General features: G+C 41.5%; 1 protein-coding gene across 1 annotated transcript in view; it reads left to right on the top strand.

The window, feature by feature from the left end:
- rxfp2a (relaxin family peptide receptor 2a) overlaps positions 1-20,807 on the top strand; it is a 146,513-nt gene that overhangs the window by 85,055 nt on the left and 40,651 nt on the right. The window contains exons 7-9 of the mRNA XM_080435010.1: positions 13,509-13,580; positions 15,233-15,304; positions 20,217-20,288. Coding sequence (XP_080291136.1) covers positions 13,509-13,580; positions 15,233-15,304; positions 20,217-20,288 — 216 coding nt within the window. The remainder of the gene's footprint in view (positions 1-13,508; positions 13,581-15,232; positions 15,305-20,216; positions 20,289-20,807) is intronic.

Raw genomic sequence — 20,807 nt, forward strand, 5'->3', positions numbered from 1 at the left:
TAAAAACGATTAATGCACAGTCTGGCCGTCATCTTGAGTGGGATAAGAAAGTACACTTGTGGATGAAGAAGAGCTAGTGTGTGTTCTTGCGCTTCCAAACATGTTGTGGTTCACTCACTGATCAACGTCGAGTGCGTTCCCTCCGGGCTATGGGACTGCAAGCATAGACGCAACACAGTGCTGGGTTGCCATGTCCGCTTATTATAAGCACAAGTTATAACTAATAGTCATTTTTCTTGATCTCGTTTTAGTGTTGCAGACAGTAGTCTGCGGATTTACTTGAGTAAAGCAGCATAGCACCAGGTATCTCAGTGTAGGAATTAATAATGTTTCAAGTTAATCTACAGTTGGTTAAAATATATATAGGCTATTTATATTAGTGATGCATTCTTTCAGCAGTTTTTCAAATCTAGGAGACTGCATTCAAATATGCGTAAAGAGAACTTATGGTTCATGGTGCATAATTTTATACTATAGTAGACTATAGTGTGCAGTATGGCCATTATATTGTGGTAATATATGTTATGTTGCAGCTAGTATGTGCTAATTGGTGGCTATAGCTATTTCCATCTGATGTAGCTACATTTTCTGGTAATAATTTGCCTCTAAGATATAGTGGAGGCTGGTAAATATAATAATGAAGTAAATTGTGCAAATCAAGTAAGTTATGGGCTATTATACTGTGTTGGCTGCAGTGCTTGGTTAGATGTAAGCTTTTGGTTACATTCTAAAGTACCCCCTGTGCTATTGTATTGCAAAGCTAATTAAGCTATTCTTGCTGTCAAGGTGATATACATTTTGCTGCTTACACCTTGGAGACTGGTAGGTTACAGGGATTTTCTTAAGTAAATCTTGAAACACTTGAAGGAAAACAACTGCTTTTCTTTATTTTTAGCAATAGCAGCCCATCTAAATGGTCTTTGTTATATTAAAGATGGTTTAACACTGCTAATTGCGAAATGCAGTCAGTCCAGCAGAGGGCATTCATGCTCTCAGGGCATAAAGGAGGGGAGCAATTTATGAGGGCACTCATGTCTTATCTTGGGATCAACATATGTTCAGATCACCGGATGTAATGCATTCTTATAAAAGCGGTTGACAATTGATGTCATGTTGTGTGACAAGCTACAGGAGTAAAGTTATTGCTACCAGATAAATGGTGGGGCTCTTCAGTAGAGTCATGGTTGATGGGCATTTCAAAGGTTCTTGGAATCCAAACTTAGTTCCGTTATTATTGTTATGAAGTTATTGGATAATGAATGTTATGGTCATTAATTAAAATCTGCTCAGGAGGCAAATATTTAATGTTATGTTCTTTAAATGGTGGCTTATCATTCTTGGAATTATGTTGGCGTGGTTCTTCTTGCAGTCTTGTAAGCAAGGTTGCAATTTTACAAGCATGTAATGTAAAGGGAGTACTGGATTCAGATTAAATATTGTTGGTACTACTAACTACTATAAGTCGATAACCATTGCTTTCATCTACGTGGAGTCTAATCTAAGTGTATATCAAGAGTTAGTCATGCATCCATGATTTCTGATGTTTCATTTCTATGGAGGGACATTTTATGAATATATCTTCAATATCTCATTGGAAGCTGCTTCAGTATTCTTTGTTAATTAGAAGTCAATCTTGGTTAGATGGGGCAGTCATAGATCTTAGCTGTTAAAACACAGATCTTAGTCTGTTCTCACACAAGCAGCATTATGTTTTATCTGTGGCTCATTTGTTCAAACAGGTCATGTCCCATCTTCAGTTTAAGCTTTAATTCAACAGAACAAATCTTAACCATCTGCATATTTTCAGTTGGTGCACAGATCAACCGTTCTGAATAAAATGGTCCTTAGTGCCATGTTCGTCATGTGCGCTAAAATGGGGAGTTCTTTGTTGGCTCAGGATGTAATGAATACAAGTGTTGTAATAGCTAAATGTAAATGGTAGTTTGTTATTACCATGCATATCTGGTGGTCGCTGGGTGTAGCGTGACTTCAAAGTCATGTTAAGTTTTAAATGTTTCTTTAGTTGGCACTAAAGAGTTCAGCTGGTTGCTCAAACTCAAACTCAAACTCAAAAACGTGGCATCATGGTTGATGCGGTTGGTTTGCATCATGGCTGATGCGGTTGGGTATAGCATCACGGTGATGCAGTTGGCTTGCATAAGAGTTGATGCGGTTGGGGGCATCAGTAGGATGCGGTTGGGGGCATCAACTCTTAACACTTAGGCATGTTAAGTTTATGTAGTATATTCCTCTATGTGGCTATTAGAGGAATGGTTAAGTGCTGCCTGTGCATGGCAGCTAAGGCCTTTTAGTTCACATAAAGTTAGTATGTCCTCGCTGATCCCAGACGCTGGTCTGTGGTGGATGGGATATCAGCTTGGTCAATTGGTATGGGTTTGAGAATTCACCCCACACATAGTTTTCCTATCATATAGAATAAGGCTTACGGCAAGCGTAGCCATGGCTTCACATTCAAGTTCACATAGATAAGGCTTACGGCAAGCGTAGCCATGGCTTCACATTCAAGTTCACATAATGTTAGAATATCCTAGCATGATCCAGAATTGCTAGCTGCATATTCGTCACTGTCTCCTGAAGGAGTCTAGTGGGATATCTGCTAGGATGAATCGGTGAGCGTTCACCGTAGGGCGTTCTTGGTTCCGCGTGTTGGGGGTTATGTTAGGATATCCTAGCATGATCCAGAATTGCTAGCTGCATATTCGTCACTGTCTCCTGAAGGAGTTTAGTGGGATATCTGTTTGGATGAATCGGTGAGCGTTCACCGTAGGTCACGCGTGTTGGGGGTTGTTATGTTATGGTATATCTATCTCCCTGCTCTTAATGGTTAATGATGGCCGTATGATTGTGCTGAGCAGGGAGAAAAAATATAGCAGAGCCTGAACGCCAAGATAAAATATTACTTCCACACTTGTATTCTCATTCTATTATATTGCTTAAATATATTCGGTCTATAATATTGGTTCAATCTATTCGTGAGTTATCTGACAGAAATTATACGTAGCCTGCGAGTTAGTTCTGGCAGCATACACTCGAGAGGTTACATGCATTGCTCATTCTATATGGCTGTTTACAGCGTCATGCAAGATCCTTACGTCATACACAGACGTGGCAATCAGCTGTCCAATTGGGCGGGTATTTAAGTTCTCTTGAATCGGGCATTCCATCCGGTTGTGTCTTCTAGCTTGTTGTCATGCAGCGTTTGCTCCCACCACCACCCCAGCACCACCAGTGGGCTCTGCTATTGGTCTGTTCCCCATGGGGGGTTGTTATGTTATGGTATATCTATCTCCCTGCTCTTAATGGTTAATGATGGCCGTATGATTGTGCTGAGCAGGGAGAAAAAATATAGCAGAGCCTGAACGCCAAGATAAAATATTACTTCCACACTTGTATTCTCATTCTATTATATTGCTTAAATATATTCGGTCTATAATATTGGTTCAATCTATTCGTGAGTTATCTGACAGAAATAGGCCTATTCATGTTCTAACTATCCAATCATGTTCTATCCTGGTGTTTAAATACCTAATGCTATAGGCCTTTTGATCATTTCACTTGTAGATTGTTTAAGAATACTCGATGTTGTCGAGGGGAAAGGCTTCCGTGAGCTGATGGCATTTCCAGAATAAGCCGTGCCCTATCGTCAAACAATGACAGCGCGCCGAGAGAGAGAAACGTACGCTGAGGTAACCGGAACGATCGCCCCAAAACACACTCGCCCCCATTTTTACTGAGGTTACGTGACGGAGTACCTGGTGGCGACCGTTCCCAGGTCACGGATTTGATCCGGGGTGACCGTGTTTTAGGGCGATCACCTCGCTGAGGTTACCAAACTCTGTAAGATCTGTAAGATGTTATAAAAGTTTATATGAGGCCATATAGCTATATATTGTTGTCTGAGCTATTATGATGATGATTATCTTCTTTTTTATCACCGCGGGTTGCGGGGCGGGCCAAATTATATATTGTTCTGCGGGACAGGTTGGGGTGGGTTGGGTTCCGTGGCGGGGCGGGTTATGAAAAAAACAGACCTGCGCATCACTACCGGACGGGTATAGACTAGTATAATATCATTTTTGAAGACATACAGTAGACAGACTGCTTGGGCATGCGTTCACAACGGGCTCCTAGCGCCAAATCAACTGGGTTCAGATATGAGCCTCCTGTCTCCTGAGGGGTCGCGTCTGAAGTCTGTCCTGGACAGGGGTCTCCGGACGTAAAAACAGAGGATGATACGATGTGTTGCATTTATTTATTTATTTCATATTGTGTACTCCCTAGTGCAGATGGTGGATATACAGTGTATTCGCTGCTTTGTACTGTGTTGCATTTATTTATTTTATATTGTGCACTCAGCCCCACAGGCAAGTGCAATAGGGCTCTCCCCTCAATGGGCTCAGAGAAATAAACACTTGAAATGAGATATTTAATGAAATGTATTGACAAGCAAAGTCTTAGGGGAAGAACGCAGACAAACAGATAGCCAGGAGTGGATGAGAATAATGCCAGAGCACTCATGAAATGTCCTTCAGCTATTGTTTATTTTGACAACAGCAACAACAACACGCAAATGCATTTTGGCTCAATGTTGTCCTCATTGTCACGCTGAAGAAAGAAGTGAGTGTTGGTTTGATGTTTGTTGAGTGTGCTCACATTCTCTCTACTTGAAGTGGATGACACCCAGCTGACACAGCCAGAAAGTAGTTTTTCTCAAAAGGTTTCATATATATAAATACTACAATGATTTGAAATGTTTAGTTACTAGTTACTTTGCAGATATAAATTATTACATTATAAAACATACATTAACCACTTTAGCCCTATCTTATACCTAGGCTATTTGAAAATAGCTGATCTACAAGCTCAAAACGCGTCGCATCTAGCCCTATCTTATACCTAGGCTATTTGAAAATAGCAGATCTACAAGCTCACAACACGTTGTGAGCTTGTAGATCACAAACATTGCTTTTGGTACTTTAAGTACATTTTGATACCAATACTTTTGTACTTTTACTCAAGTAAATTTAGAATTCCGGACTTTTACTTGTAACAGAGTACTTATACATTGCTACAAGGACCCCTAACTCAAGAATCAAGAAGCAAGGTTTTGTTTGTCACCACTTATTACAAAGCTATAGCAGCAATAGTAACACAACCATCATCTCCAAATATGTGGTGCCAGGGGACACCCACAAGATTTGTGTTGTTAAAACGTGTCACAATAGAGCACCGACGTCTGACGTAATTTACACATCCAACCTGGGTCGCGTTCTTTTCCCCCATTCTGAATTCCCATAGACGTGTTTAATATCGCGTCAAATAAGAACTATGTTCCAAAAATAAATGAATGATCCCGGCAGTTTGACTCACATGGATATGATATGAAGCATCAACTGACGGTGAGAAACCGCTAATTAGATGCTAAACGCCGTCCGAATTAGTTACATTTTCGCCAGAAACAGACCAAGCAACGGTATCAAATAGTGACTGACTATCATAAACGATACAGAGCCACCTCCCTGACAATATCGCCGAGACAGTTTGTTTATTTTTGGACCCTTATTTTTGAATTCTTATATGAGACGATTCTAAGATGACCCAATGTTATTCTCCATAGAGAAATTACTTCCACGACCCAGGGGATGCACGAGTGACGTCAGGACTTATGTGCTCTATTTGATTTATTTTACTGTACAAGCTAACAATGCGTCCCGATGCGGTTAAAAGTGGTTAAAGCTATATGTTAAGTCATTTTACTGGGGATCCCTGGGGGACCCCACTTTGAGAACCACTGAGGTAAAAAGGAGCAAGTAGACAAGTGGCAGCAGAGGACTGCATGACGAGGCAGGAGATGTGTGGGGACCGGCTGGACAGCCTCAGGCAGGAAGGAACCGGTCCCATCAGCATCCTGACAGCTTCCTATTAATCAGTGGTTTGGCTGGAAAACATAACTGACTGAGTCCACAGACTAGAGTCTAGGATCTGTCTAAAGTCACCCATACACACCCATTGGAAATCAAGGTGTCTGATGATCCAACAGCGTTCCGGCTGGTGTTTTTTTTCAGACGACGTTGTCAGTCGTGCCGTGCGTGTGTGAGCGATCCCCAACCCGTGTTTTATGACGGGCTAATCATGAAGGGAAGCAGCTGGCCCGGTAATCAAATTATTGGAATGCGACAAAAACATCGCTAAAACCATAAACCTCTCACTCCAGTCTGGCCTTGTTCCCTCTGCATTGAAGACAGCCATCATCACACCTCTGCTCAAAAAACCCTCATTAGATCCCGACAACTTGGCCAATTACAGACCCATTTCTAACCTCCCTTTTCTCTCCAAAATTTTGGAAAAAGTGGTGGCAGCACAACTCCAGGACCACCTGGACATAAACAGCATTGCTGAGAAATTTCAGTCTGGTTTCCGTGCAGCCCATAGCACGGAAACAGCCCTAGTTAGAGTCACAAACGACTTACTGATGGCAGCGGATGCAGGTTCCCCATCACTCCTCATCCTGCTCGATTTGACTGCAGCTTTCGACACTATTCACCACGACATCCTCCTCAACCGCCTTCACTCCATTGGTCTCTCTGACTCTGCTCTAAATTGGTTTCATTCCTACCTCTCCGACAGAACCGAGTGCGTATCCCTGGGAGGAAAAAAATCCCGGACACACCATGTCACCTGCGGTGTCCCCCAGGGATCCGTACTCGGCCCCACACTCTTCACCCTCTACATGCTCCCCCTCGGCCACGTCATCAGTCGGCATGGCATCTCGTTCCACTGCTATGCCGACGACACTCAATTGTACCTCAAAATTGACCCACCCCCCCGCAAACCAGCCACCACCATCTCCGTCAACCCCCCTGCAGACCTGCCGGCACCATCTCCTTCATCCACACTGACCACCTGCCTGGAGGAGATAAAGGCGTGGATGAACCTCAATTTTCTGCAGTTAAACAGCTCCAAGACTGAAGCCATCTTAATTGGCACCCCCCACCAGATCAAATCATGCCCCATAACCAGCATCTCATTCTCCGGTCAAAATCTCCCCCTCTCATCCACAGTCACCAACCTGGGTGTGAAAATGGACCCGCACCTCACCTTCGAGGCACACGTAAAACACCTCTGTAAGACCTCCTTTTTCCACCTCAGGAACATCTCCACACTCCGCTCCACACTCACCCTGCCAGATGCTGAGAAACTCGTCCACGCCTTTATCTCCTCCAGGCTGGATTACTGCAATGCACTACTCATCGGGATCCCTAGCAAGAGCCTCCAAAGGCTCCAATACATTCAAAACAGCGCTGCTAGGGTCCTGATGAGAGTGCGAAAATATGACCATATCACACCCACCCTCCGCTCACTTCACTGGCTCCCCATCTCCTTCAGGACTGAATATAAGATTTCCCTTCTCACCCATCAATGCATGTACGGCAACGCCCCCCCCCTACCTCAAAGAACTCCTCACACCAAAACCCGCCACCCGAAGCCTCCGCTCCAACAATACCAACCTCCTTGTTGTCCCTGACACCAACCTCCGCACCATGGGCGACCGGGCCTTCTGTCGCACAGCCCCATGTCTGTGGAATGCCCTCCCAGACCACCTGAGAGCACCACAGTCCACTGATGCTTTTAAAAATGGACTAAAAACCTACCTTTTTAAAAAAGCATTTTTCTAATTTTTTATGGACTTTGTTTGTTTTTATTTCTAAATTTTGGCTCTTAGTTTAGCCTAGTTGGGTCTATTAATTGTTTTGTTGCCTATGCTGTTTTTATACCTTGCTTTTAATTGTAGCACTCTGAGATTCGTAAGAATGTAAAGTGCGTTATAAATCAAATGTATTATTATTATTATTATTAAAAACAAATCCATTAATTCAACTCTCCATGGGGTGACTAATCGATAGAAAAAAAGGCATTTTGGGGGTGAATTATCCCTTAAGTGTGTACACCAACCCTATTCTACACACACTCTGTACAAGCAGACATACATTTTATTTAGTGCAAATATCTGAAAATAGTCCTGCACTCTTTCATACTGTACATGTGTTGCAGCTTTGCTCATCTGCTCTTGACTTTAGGTACAGACATACAGTACTCGCATACCCACCCACTGGACTTAGACTAAGAAGGATTATTCCAGTGCCAGTGGCACCTTTTTATGCACTTTTTATTCATGTGGTTACTGAACCATTGAAAAGTTTTACTTTGAGCCACAGAAGGGAGAATCTAGTTGAAATTCTCCTGCTAACAGAGACGTTCTGATACCCTTGACACTAGCATCTCATGGTTTGAATGAAGATTTTGATCTAACTTATGTTCTTCTAAGTTGAGGTGCAATTGTGTCATTGATAATGTTGGTTGGGACCATTTAACCCATTAAAACCGGGACATAATTGTATACTTTGGCTATTCAAAAATAGTAGCTATGCAAGCTCATGGCACGTCACTTTGTGCCGCGCTATGAACTTGTAGATCTGCTATTTTTGAAAAATATTTTTTCATTTTTAACTCAAATCTTTCCTTATGGAGGTCCAGCTAGAACAAAATGTTTTCAGATGGGGGTTCGCTGCCAAATACATGTCACAATTACAAATTTAACTTGACGATTTGTTGTGGGCTCACAATGCGTTGCGATGCGACGCATTGTGAGCTTGTAGATCGGCTATTTTCAAAAGATTTGAACATATTTGAAAACTTTGAAAACTTGTGAAATGAGACATTCTGCACAATGAGTACTTTCTACTTTTGGTACTTTAAGTACATTTTGATACCGATACTTTTAAACCCTGTACTCGGTTGATTGGAGTCCACCAGGGATCTATACTGGGCCCCCTCCCTTTTCCCCCCCTACACCAAATATGTTTGGCGAAAATAGCTGATCTACAATCTCACAACCGCTTGTACTGTAGATCTGCTGTTTTTGCTGAATCATTGCCCCCAGAATAGGGATGCTGGGGTTCATGTGGTTAAATCAATACATATGTGTTTGTTGTTATACTTAATTGTTATTGATATCTTAACTAAGTATCTGTGTAATAAGCCGGATAATGAATAGTGAGGCAGTCATTATTAGCATATGAATAGTGCTGTCACAATTACACATTTAACTTGACGATTAATTGTCATTCAAATAATTGCGATTAACGATTTAATTGTGTGTTTGGCATTGAATATTGGAACATTATTAATAAAATGTAAAACATCTTATTGCCTTTTAGGCTTCCTAATAAAAAAAATGCGTTGTAAGCTTGTAGATCTGCTATTTCTGCTTTTTTATATTTGAAAATGTGTGAAACATGGAACAAAAACATGGAAACGATTATGACGATTATGCAAAAATAATTATGTAATAATTGTGACAGGCCTACATATGAACCCCTTAGAGTGGTTCATCTCCTGCGTCACCCTGTCAGAGTTTATTGCTCAATAATGATGCATTGCTATTCAGGCGACGGAGAGGGGGGGGGGGTTGTGGAAGGCTAATCTCTGTACAATGTGTTCTGTCTCATTCAGAACATTTTTCATGTATTTTTAGGTGACACATTCAAAGCTGAACATGATTATTCGGATGCAAATTCGGACCGTTTTCATGTATTTTTAGTTGACGCGTTCAAAGCTGAACGTGATTATTTTTGTCCCTCAGCATGTTTGCTTTCTCTGCCAGAGTGACCATCATTTGTGAAAGCTGATTATTATGTCATGCTTACTGCTGTAAGCATGGCTAGTTAGATCTCTGTACAATGTGTTCTGTCTCATTCTGATGCAAATTCAGACCGTTTGTCATGTATTTTTAGTTGACGCATTCAAAGCTGAACATAATTGTTTTTGTCCCTCGGCATGTTTGCCTTCTCTGCCACTGTGACCATAATTTGTCAAGCTGATTATTCTGTCCTGCTTACTGCTGCAGGAGACCGCGGACGCACCATCACACTTATTAATCTCTAATGGCAAAATTAATCTGGTTGATGACATCATGAGAACGCGGCCACGCAATATCCTACTAGTCTTACCATCTGATGATCACGACGTATTGTGAGCTTGTAGATCTGCTATTTTCCAAAAATGATGTACTTTTACTTTTGTTACTTTAAGTACATTTTGATACCAATAAGTTTGTAATTTTACTCAAGTACATTCTGAATTCCAGACTTATACTTGCAACAGAGTACTTCTACAGCAGTATTGATACTTTTACTTAAGTAAAACATTTGAGTACTTTTTTTCCACCACTGACCTCATTGAACACAATGTTCCTTCCCTGGATCCATCGGTGTGGTTCAGCTTGCAAATCGGGACTCTGAAGCGCGTCTTCATAAAGCAGTGGTTCTCAAACATAATGGGTTCCCTCAGGGTTTTTTGAGTGGGTTCCAAATGGACTCTTAACGGGCCTGTGTTCTCTGAAAGTTTGAGAACAACTGTCGTAACGGAAGATGCTGATACTCAGGGTGGGGTCTGACTCTGAAGTCATGTTCTGGATCAGGCTGTTGATGATGGTTTCTTCATAGACAGCCTGGAGTCTGCATGGGGATCATGTCTGACTCTGCTTCATTTTCATCATTTTCATCAAATCAATTAATCCATTACGACCGGGAACGCATCTGTGTCATTTTAAGATTTCTTTGGGCTATTTAAAAAAAATAGCAGATCTACAAGCTCATAGCCCGGCACTCGGTGCGCCGCTATGAGCTTGTAGATCTGCTTAAAAAAACATTAAGTGCAAATATTTGAATATATAAAGGGAACATTAGTAACTCAAATCTTTGCTTCTGGTGGGGGTCCCTGGAACAAAATATTTTCAGATGGGGGTCCGCGGCCAAATAATTTTGGGTGGTCCTTGACATGAAAAGGTTTGAGCACCACTGATATAGCAAAACAAGTTTTTCAGAAAACTGTCACGATTTAGAAGACATTTGTAGAATCCCCCAGATAAGAAGCAAAGATTTGAGTTACAAATGTTTGCTTTAAAAAAGATTTGCACAAATGTTCACGATTATTCAAAAATAGTGCCGCGCTACGAGCTTCTAGATCTGCTATTTTTGAATAGCCAAAGAAATCTAAAAATGACTTATTTTCCAGGTCTAAATGGGTTAAGTTGACAGAACAAAGTACAACAGCATGTAGGGGCACAGACCGTAATGGGTTCCGACTTCCGAGCTCAGTCAGTGGACATTTGAGGTAATTTCTGTGGAAGGCTAATCTCTGTGCTATGTGTTCTGTCCCATCCCATTGTCCCAGGCAAATTCAAACTGATTTGTATGTATTATTTTAGTTGACTCATTCAGGGCCGATCGCTGAACATCATTATTTCGTCCCTCAGTTTGCCGTTTCTGCAAATGTGACCATAATTTGTCGAAACTGATTAACCTGTCAAGCTTAATGCTGCAGCAGACCACAGACGCGCCATTGTCGCGGTACTTATTAATCTCTAATAGCAGTATGAAACTGGTTGATGACAGAACACGGCCACACAATATCCTGCTAGTCTTACCGTCTGATGAAGATGCAGTCTGGATGAAATCTGTGTCCATTCCCATAGTACGTCTATATATATATGTTAATTAAAAAGATGCATTTGACCTCAGTGATCAATATATTATGTAAAGCTATAATCTATAATCTCTCAGGAAACAGCTTTCCAGTGTGTCCCGCATTCCAGCAGCATTGTTTTTGTTTAGTTTTTACCTCAGCAAAGGTGGGCAGCTATTCAGTAGAAAAGGCTTGTATAATATCCCGCCATGCTTTATTAGCCTAATATATTATTTGTTTATTGGTGTGTGCCAATAAAAAAAAGTGGAAATGTGAGTACTCTGCCCTCCATTGATTTGAAATTTTGGATGTGCTACCTTTTTGGGATTTTTGAATTCCTTTTGATATCATTAGTTTTTCTGTGACATTAAGTTATGAGAGCAATACTTTTTTCCACTCTCAAGTTCAACTGATCCATCGCGTGAGCGACTCGCTTGCCAAATAAACCAAATCCACACGCTGTCAAGGCGTTGCGATTACGAAGCGTTGTAGGCTTGTAGATCTTTTCTTTTTGGACGAGCGACACATTGAACTTGTATATGGAATGCTTTCACCACGGCAGATTTTATTTCAGCTTGCCTATTCCGGTGTTGCCTTATGGTATTAATTGTCCGTCGGACAATACAAATGGGGCATACGTACATGAACGCGCATTTGATTTACAAACAAAGGTGGGATTCATCATCTGATACGTCTGTTATCCGCACAAATCAAGGCTTTACACACCCTTTCTTGAATCCCTCGTGGGTCTTTACTTAGTTGCAAAACTACACCAAACTGCAGTAGAAATGTACCAACAGCTTTGTGAATGAGGCCCAATCTCTCAAATTCTACTTCTACACTTGTGGGGCCATTTGGTCCTCAAAAGTGTAGCGCACGGGCGTACACACACACACACACACACACACACACACACACACACACACACACACACACACACACACACACACACACACACACACACACACACACACACACACACACACACACACACACACAATGGTAGAGTCTCAAATGACACAGAGCAGATCTTCAACAATCAAATCCACATTGCGATCGCTTCGTGCCGTATAGAGTCCCATTAGAAAGCGGGGCAGCTATTCAGAATAATTGCAAGGATTCCTGTTCTTCATTATTATGGAGTACACAGTATGGATCATGACACACACACACACACACACACACACACACACACACACACACACACACACACACACACACACAGTGGTGTAAGGTAATTTACTCAAGTACTGTACTCAAGTACACAATTGAGGAATTTTTGCTTTACTGGATTATTTCCCATTTTCAACACTTTTACTTCTACTCCACTACATCTCAGAGGCAAATGTTGTACTTTTACTCCACTACAATTATTTGACAGCTTTAGTTACTTTGCAGATTTAGATTATTATCACAAAACATACAATAACCACTTCAGCCCTATATAGATTTCGGCCATTTGAAAATAGCCGATCTACAAGCTCAATGCGTCACGATGTGACGCATTGTGAGTTTGTAGATCTGCTATTTTCAAAAGATTGTTATACATTTTGAACTTGTGAAATGGGACATTCTGCACAATGAGTAGGCTACTTTTACTTTTGGTACTTTAAGTACATTTTGAAACCAATACTTTTGTACTTTTATTCAAGTACATTTTGAATTCCGGACTTTTACTTGTAACAGAGTATTTCTACATTGCAGTATTGATACTTTTACTTAAGTAAAACATGTGAGTACTTTTTCCACCACTGCGCGCGCATGCACACACACACACACACACACACACACACACACACACACACACACACACACACACACACACACACACACACACACACACACACACACACACACACACACACACACACACACACACACACAATGGTAGAGTCTCAAATGAAAAGCCATTGTATATCATGTTCCCATCAGGTGATGAATTGCTGCTTGTTTTTCTTCAGGTTTCTTCAGAACAACAGTGTGCAGTTGATCAGTAGCCAGGCCTTCAGTGGACTCTACCGGCTCAAGAGGCTGTGAGTACCCTGCTTACCTCAGCAGTAGACCCATCAATAACACACATAAAACATTTATTAAATAAACCTTTATTTTGTCGCTGTCGGGTGGAAAACCCTAACTTTTCAGGAAATGGGTAAAAATAAGAACCTGTGTTGCAATGAATCCACTGTAGTTATATTATTATAATACTTTTCATTATCATATATTTATGAAGCAACCATGAACAAAAATTCTGCACTCTGCTCTTCATCAACAGCATCAGTTGTATTCAAATTGACAATAAAATCACTGTCCAACGCACCCTCGTCTGAACGAAGTGGATGTGCGAATATTTTCTTATTCATAAAAGAAAATCAGAGTCCAAACCCTCTTCCTCAGACTTTGGCTCGAAACATCATCTTTGGTGGTAGCTAATAAAGAGACATGCAGTTGGAGGCTGGATCCAGTGTGCAGACTTTCTAAGGGCGGATTCAGACTGGGTCCGATTCATTCAAACCGTTCCCGAGTACGGTTGGCCTCTCGCAGCTGGCCAGTATTCACATTGGCCAAGATTCTTGCGCACCCGAGACCATTTAATTTAACAGTAATGGTAAATATGTGCCTCATGGGGGCGCTGTTGACAATGGGGCTTTGGGAGCTAGAGAATGTCATTCACAGAAAAAGAGTCACTTCTCAGAGTGCAGAGTGAATAATAAAGTTTGACTGTGTTCCTGACGTTGTCTTGAGTTATAAAAATAACAGAACAACAATACACAACCAAAGCAGTGTGTGCGTTGGTCTTTGAAACCTCAAAATGTAACGCTGTCTCTCGCGTCTCTGTTATTCAATATGATAGCGACGTCACTAATGCATCCTTGGTATTTTAGCAGTGAAGTCACCGACTAATCCTTGGCATATTTATCCTTATATATACGTTCACTACACATGTGTTTTTTGTTTATTATTTTTCACGGCTCGCGCTACTCAAACACTAGCGGGATTATTATTTCTTGTCAACATTCAAGTAGAACTATGAGAAGGTATAACCCAGCTAAAATAATGCGTCATTATAAAAATATATAAATGATATATGATTAGCAGTCCACTTCCTTCTCTTGGTACGGATGGATTCACACTGCCGCGTTCCGTTCCCGAGTCCGCACTGCTCCGCAGCAATCGGACCCGAGACTACCTCCCCAGGTGGTTTCGGGTACGGTACGGTGATGCGTTACGGGGAACGGTTCGCTACGGTCACACTACCACAACATCTGCCATGTGGTCCGGGGTGCGCACCCGGGACCATAGTCTGAATCCGCCCTAAGTGTTTGTCTCTGCCCAGCACCTGGCTTTGGATGTGCGCGCTTTATTCACTGTTTGCTCAATATTTATAAAACCCACAGACAGACTTAACCACTTTCTCTTTCAACAATATTGCAAAAGTAGCTAAAATAGCAGACCTATCATGACCTATCATGCTACAGTGTCACACAAAAGCATTAAAAGTAGCAAATCCACAAGCTCGAAACGAGGCACGAAGCGGCGCGTTTCGAGCTTGTTGATCTGCTACTTTTGCTACTTTTGAATTTGAATCTTGAAAAGCAACAGTTTTGGACATGTGAGGTTTCCACCCGACAGAGATGATATACAATGTTGTCTGACTCTATCTGATGCAATGTTGTGTGTCTCCCAGGCATCTGAGCGATAACCTCATAACCCATCTGAGTCCGGGTGTGTTCAGTGACCTCCACCAATTACAGTGGCTGTAAGTAGAAAAGATGCTAGGCCGCTGTCTCCCAAGCGTATGGGCTCGCAGACTCATGTTTTGTTGCGGACCCGTGTTTATGGCTAGCGAGTAACTTCCCTAACCCCCCCCCCCCACACACACACACACACACACACACACACACACACACACACACACACACACACACATTTTTTCCAGTCTAACTTTCCTCCCAAGGAATTAGGAGTTACAGTGTCCCTCACCTTGTCTGAAAGGTGAGGGACAAATAAAATGGACATAATTACTCCTGACCAGTGGTGGAAAAAGTTCTAATTTCTTTTCTTAAATGTAGAAATACTCTGTTTGGAAGTCCGGAATTCAAAATTGACTTAAAAGTCCAAAAGCATTGGTATCAAAATGGACTTAAAGTCCAAAAGTAGAAAGTGCTCATTATGCAGAATGTCCCATTTCACAAGTTTTCAAATGTATAACAATTATACAAAATCTTTTGAAAATAGCAGATCTACAAGTTCACATGCGACGCATTGTGAGCCTGTAGATCGGCTATTTTCAAATGGCCGAAATGTATATGGGGCTGAAGTGTAATCAAAATCTAGTCTTAAGTTTTCATATAATTGTAGTGGAGTAAAAAGTACAATATTTCCCGATGTAGTGGAGTAGAAATAAAAGGCGCTTGGAGGCGTTTTTTGGCGAGCGCCTGGCGTTTTCAGCTGGGAAGAAGCAAGGCCCGTTAGCATGAGTCACATTCACTAATGGGACACATTTCCCCAATGGGATAATAAAGTACATCAAATATCAATTGAGAAATATCAATAGTCACGATGTGAATACACATAGGACTCATAAACCCGAGTTGACTGGAGTCCCCTACGGGTCTATTAAGTTTAAACTAGCTATCAAAAATCAAACGGTCACGGTTGAGCAATACACAGAGCAGTCATGGGCTTTTCATAACGATGTGTTTCATGAGTTGTTGTGAAAGGCCTGCAGACGCGGCATGTCCTTTTTAATGTGGCCAATATTCCTGGAGGATTTTCCATCTGGAACAGAGAATGCCCAGACCCATGAAACCACTGGGGCTTGTATTGAGGCCTTGTCTGTTTTCAGATAATCTCTCACAGATTCTCTGCTAACAGCAGAATCTGTCTTGAGTTCAGTGCCGGCTTAATGGAAGGGCTTTAGGTGCTGCAGCACAGGGCACCAACCTTGGGAGGGGGGGTACCAAACGGCGGGGAGAAAGTGAAAGAAGACTTAACTAGAAGCAAAGGCTGCTGAAGGAGTGCTAAAACGGTGAAACGCGCTGGTGAAGCGAAAAGTTTCTGCGCTGCACGCCCCCCCCGGCCTCCCCCCTGTACCTTTGCCCTACCAGAACTTGTATGTACAATATGTGCGCGAGTGTGCTAGGGCAATAACGCCTTCATATTTTGCAAGTCGACTTGCTGTCAGTAAAAGTCAAAGTCGCGCCGACCCTGTCGTTTGATGACATCATCACTTTGACAAATGGGGGGGGGGGGGAGGACCAACCGGGGGGAACAATCACTCAGACTGCTGTCCAACAATGAGCAGCAGACAGTGACAGACGCCGACATCAATGTTGTCATTATTACAGGCAGACAGCTTTCTAACAAGAACAGCAGTATGACTTCTGAAACGGTGCACAGTTCAGCCTGTCAATCACTGGGACAGAGCACACGCAGCGCAGCGGACCTCGGCACATCAAAGGCAGAGGCACAGCTGCAAAGGGCTCGTTAATTAATGGCTGAGAACCGCCGATGCCTGGTCAGTCAAATTGAAAAACAAAATGAGTATACATACAGTATAACACAGTTGGAAAAGGAAAGAATCACTCCTGCTCCTTGATAATAGCCAATCCTACTGTGTGCATTCCGTACATACACACGCACACACTCAAATAATGATAAAAAATAATTAAAATCAAATACAAATGCTCCTTTGACATCTCCCGGTGGGCGTCTACAGTACTTGTGACTGAAGTCGACTAGTCGACTTTTGGGTTAATCCATTCAGACCGGGAAAGCGTCATTTTAGATATCTTAGCAGATATCTTAGCAGATATACAAGCTCTACGAGCATGTATATCTGCTATTTTTTTTAAATGTGTGCAAATCTTTGAATATATATATATTTTTAAAGCGAACATTTTTAACTGAAATCTTTGCTCCTGGGGGAGGGGGGGTAGGTCCCCCCTGGAACAACATGTTTTGAGATGGGGGTCTGCGGCCATTTCATTCATTTTGGGGGGTGCTTGACATGAAAGAAGTTTGAGAACCACTGATATTAGCAACAAAAAAAAACTGTTAGAATATAGAAGACATTTGTAGAATCCCCCAGAAGCAAAGATTTGAGTAAAAAAATGTTCGCTTTAAAAAACATATATATTCAAAGATTTGCACACCTATTTTCATGAGTTTTTCAAAAAATAAATGTGGGGGCGGGGCCTCAGCTTTTGTCAGATGTAAGAAGGGGGCTTCCAAAGGAAAAAAAGGTTGGGAACCACTGACGGGCAGAAACCTCCTATATCCTCTCCATATTTTAACTTTTTGTGTGTTTTTTTTCTCGTAAATTAACGCCCTACTTGATCGCACTACAGCGTCACACAAAAGCATCAAAAAGTAGCAGATCTACAAGCCCGAGCTTGTAGATCTGCTACTTTTGCTATTTTTGAATTTGGAATCCTGAAAAGTAACAGTTTTGGACATGACGAGGTTTCCACCCGACAGAGACGACATCATGGCCATGTTGGAGGGTCCAGCATCACGTTAACCACTTAAAGCTGCGATCCATAACCCTTTTCAGTGAATAAAGTGTTACTTTACATACTCTACCAATCTGTATGGTTAATGCAATATAACTGACACAACTGCAGTGGTTGCATTGGTCACCCTGCTATTCTATTGAGTCATTTAGATACAGTGGTCGGGTAATAATAATAATAATTATAATTGTTATTGTTATTATTATTATTATCATTATTATTATTATTATTATTACACACTTTATTCATGAAGTGCTTTTCAAAAATAGTTACAAAGTGCTTTACAATAATACAATAAAATACTCTCCTAAAAGGGTAAAAGTGCAATATATTCTCTGACCAAATCATAGACTGTAAAAAATAAATAACGAATCAGGGGAGCCGTGTCTTCACCCGTTGGTTTCTATACAGAGCGGTTTTGAAGCCACTGATGCGACACGCTGTGAGCTTGTAATACGCTTCTAAGCCTGTAATTATGTAAAACATGATGTGAAATGTTGCGACTGTAATGGGTTTTTGGAAGATAGGCAGGTGCGCTTCCTCTGGACACGCTCATGAGCAGTGGTTTAAAGTAACTAAGTACATTTACTCAAGTAATATGCTTAAGTACAATTTAGAAGTATTTTTACTTTACTGGAGTATTTCCAATGTTCAGTACTTTTACTTCTACTCCTCTACATCTCAGAGGCAAATATTGTACTTTTACTCCACTACAATTATTTGAAAACTTTAGTTACTAGTTGCTTTGTAGATTTGGATTTTTGGTTACAAAACATACATTACTCGCTTCAGCCCTATACACATTTTGGCCATTTGAAAATAGCAGATCTACAAGCTCACAAGTGAGCTTGTAGATCTGATATTTTCAAAAGATTTATATACATCCTATAATACATTGCAGATAAGTCCCGTCTTCCGTCATCATTCACTCATTCACTTCCGTTATCATTGTTTCCCTTCCATTAACACAACCACAACATATCACTGTCATTAGCCACACAAGCCACAACGTGCGCGATTAATTGACAGGTGGCGTAGGCTACTTTTCATTGCTCACCACACATTTGCCTCCTCGGAGCATAATTAATTGCGACCAACATCACGGGTACACCATTTTGTTCCCTTTAGCGTGAGCACCGACCACCGCCGAGCGAAACCCAAACCAACACGACGCAGCCGCCATTCAAATCTCCCCACAACAACAACACACGCGACCACTTCGCTTCAACCCGCGCCGTTGCTTTCACTTTAGTCATGTCTCTATCACACCACACTCACGGTAATATGTCCGTCATTCACGTGCCATGTACATCCCAAAGACAACATTATCAACAACGCTACAGTATTCACGGAGAAACAACGTTGCCAGGTTGCGCGCGAGAAATAAGCAATCCGGTCTGTGAATTTTCCTCCATTTGCCTCCATTCCTCCTCGCTCAAAGTCGCTTACAAGTCGCTTACAATTAATGGACATGGCAACATTGTCCACTCTCTTTCTCAATACAAACTCAAATGCTCACTCGACCATGCTCCCTCCACACAGAGTGAGAGAGAGAGAGAGACACAGAGAGACCGCTGTTGCAATGAACGTGTACATTATACTAATGTATAATAGGGCTACAATATCTACTTTGTAAATTTTTATTATTATTTCAACACATATATTAACCACTTCAGCCCTATATACTTTTCAGCCATTTGACTACATGACTCCCCCCCCCTCCCCCCTTCATTACACTACATTTTCGGCCCGATAGAGCACATTTCTGTACATTTAGGTTAGACTTTTTGGATATACAGCAGGGCTTCTCTCTTCGCCTCTGCAAACCCTGTTTGGGGGGGGGGGGGGGCGCACCTCATAATAATACCAACACCGCTAATCTATTGCCTCGCCACCATTTGCCACGATGTCACACAATACTTATTGCAATACAATGTTCTATATCACAACGCGTTGGCCAATAAAGAATGAGTAAGTGAGTGCCTTTGTCTTGTAATCCTGTAATGAGTTTTTGTTTCTTTGTTTCGTCAGGATGTTGGATAACAACCCTCTAACAAGGCTGTCTCACGACACCTTCCGTGGACTCCAGTCTCTCATGTTCCTGTGATTTGTCTTGTAATCCTGTAATGAGTTTTTGTTTCTTTGTTTCGTCAGGATGTTGGATAACAACCCTCTAACAAGGCTGTCTCACGACACCTTCCGTGGACTCCAGTCTCTCATGTTCCTGTGAGTGTGTTGCCCTTCTTTTGACATTTCAAAAGTATTTCTGTGTTAAAGGGGTGTTTCACTTTCAAAAAAACTTTTGGTCATTTTATCATCTACTCAGGCCTTTGTGAACCCCCCAGACAGTTTTTAAGTTGCTTGATTCATTATTTAGATATTTGATATTCATTTTATCAGACACGCCCCCTTCCTATACAAACCCATTGTAACTTCAAACTCCATTTTTAACATGTTAGATTCATCAAAAACACCCGTCCTTGGTTCTGGTGACTCACCCTGCCCCCCTAATGTGTGAGGGGGCCGTGTTTTTTCAATTACTTTTTTCATTTATTTTTTATATTTTCTTTGGAAAATGAAAACAAATAAAATACAATATAAAAATGTAATAAAATAAATGAAAAAAGTAATCGGAAAAACACTGCCCCCTCATGCATTAGGAGGACAGGGTGAGTCACCAGAACCAAGGACGGGTGTTTTTGATGAATCTATCATGGTTAAAATGGAGTTTGAAGTTACAATGGG

This window comes from Gymnoscopelus braueri, assembly GCF_963280865.1.
Source record: "Gymnoscopelus braueri genome assembly, chromosome: 8".
Taxonomy (NCBI): domain Eukaryota; kingdom Metazoa; phylum Chordata; class Actinopteri; order Myctophiformes; family Myctophidae; genus Gymnoscopelus; species Gymnoscopelus braueri.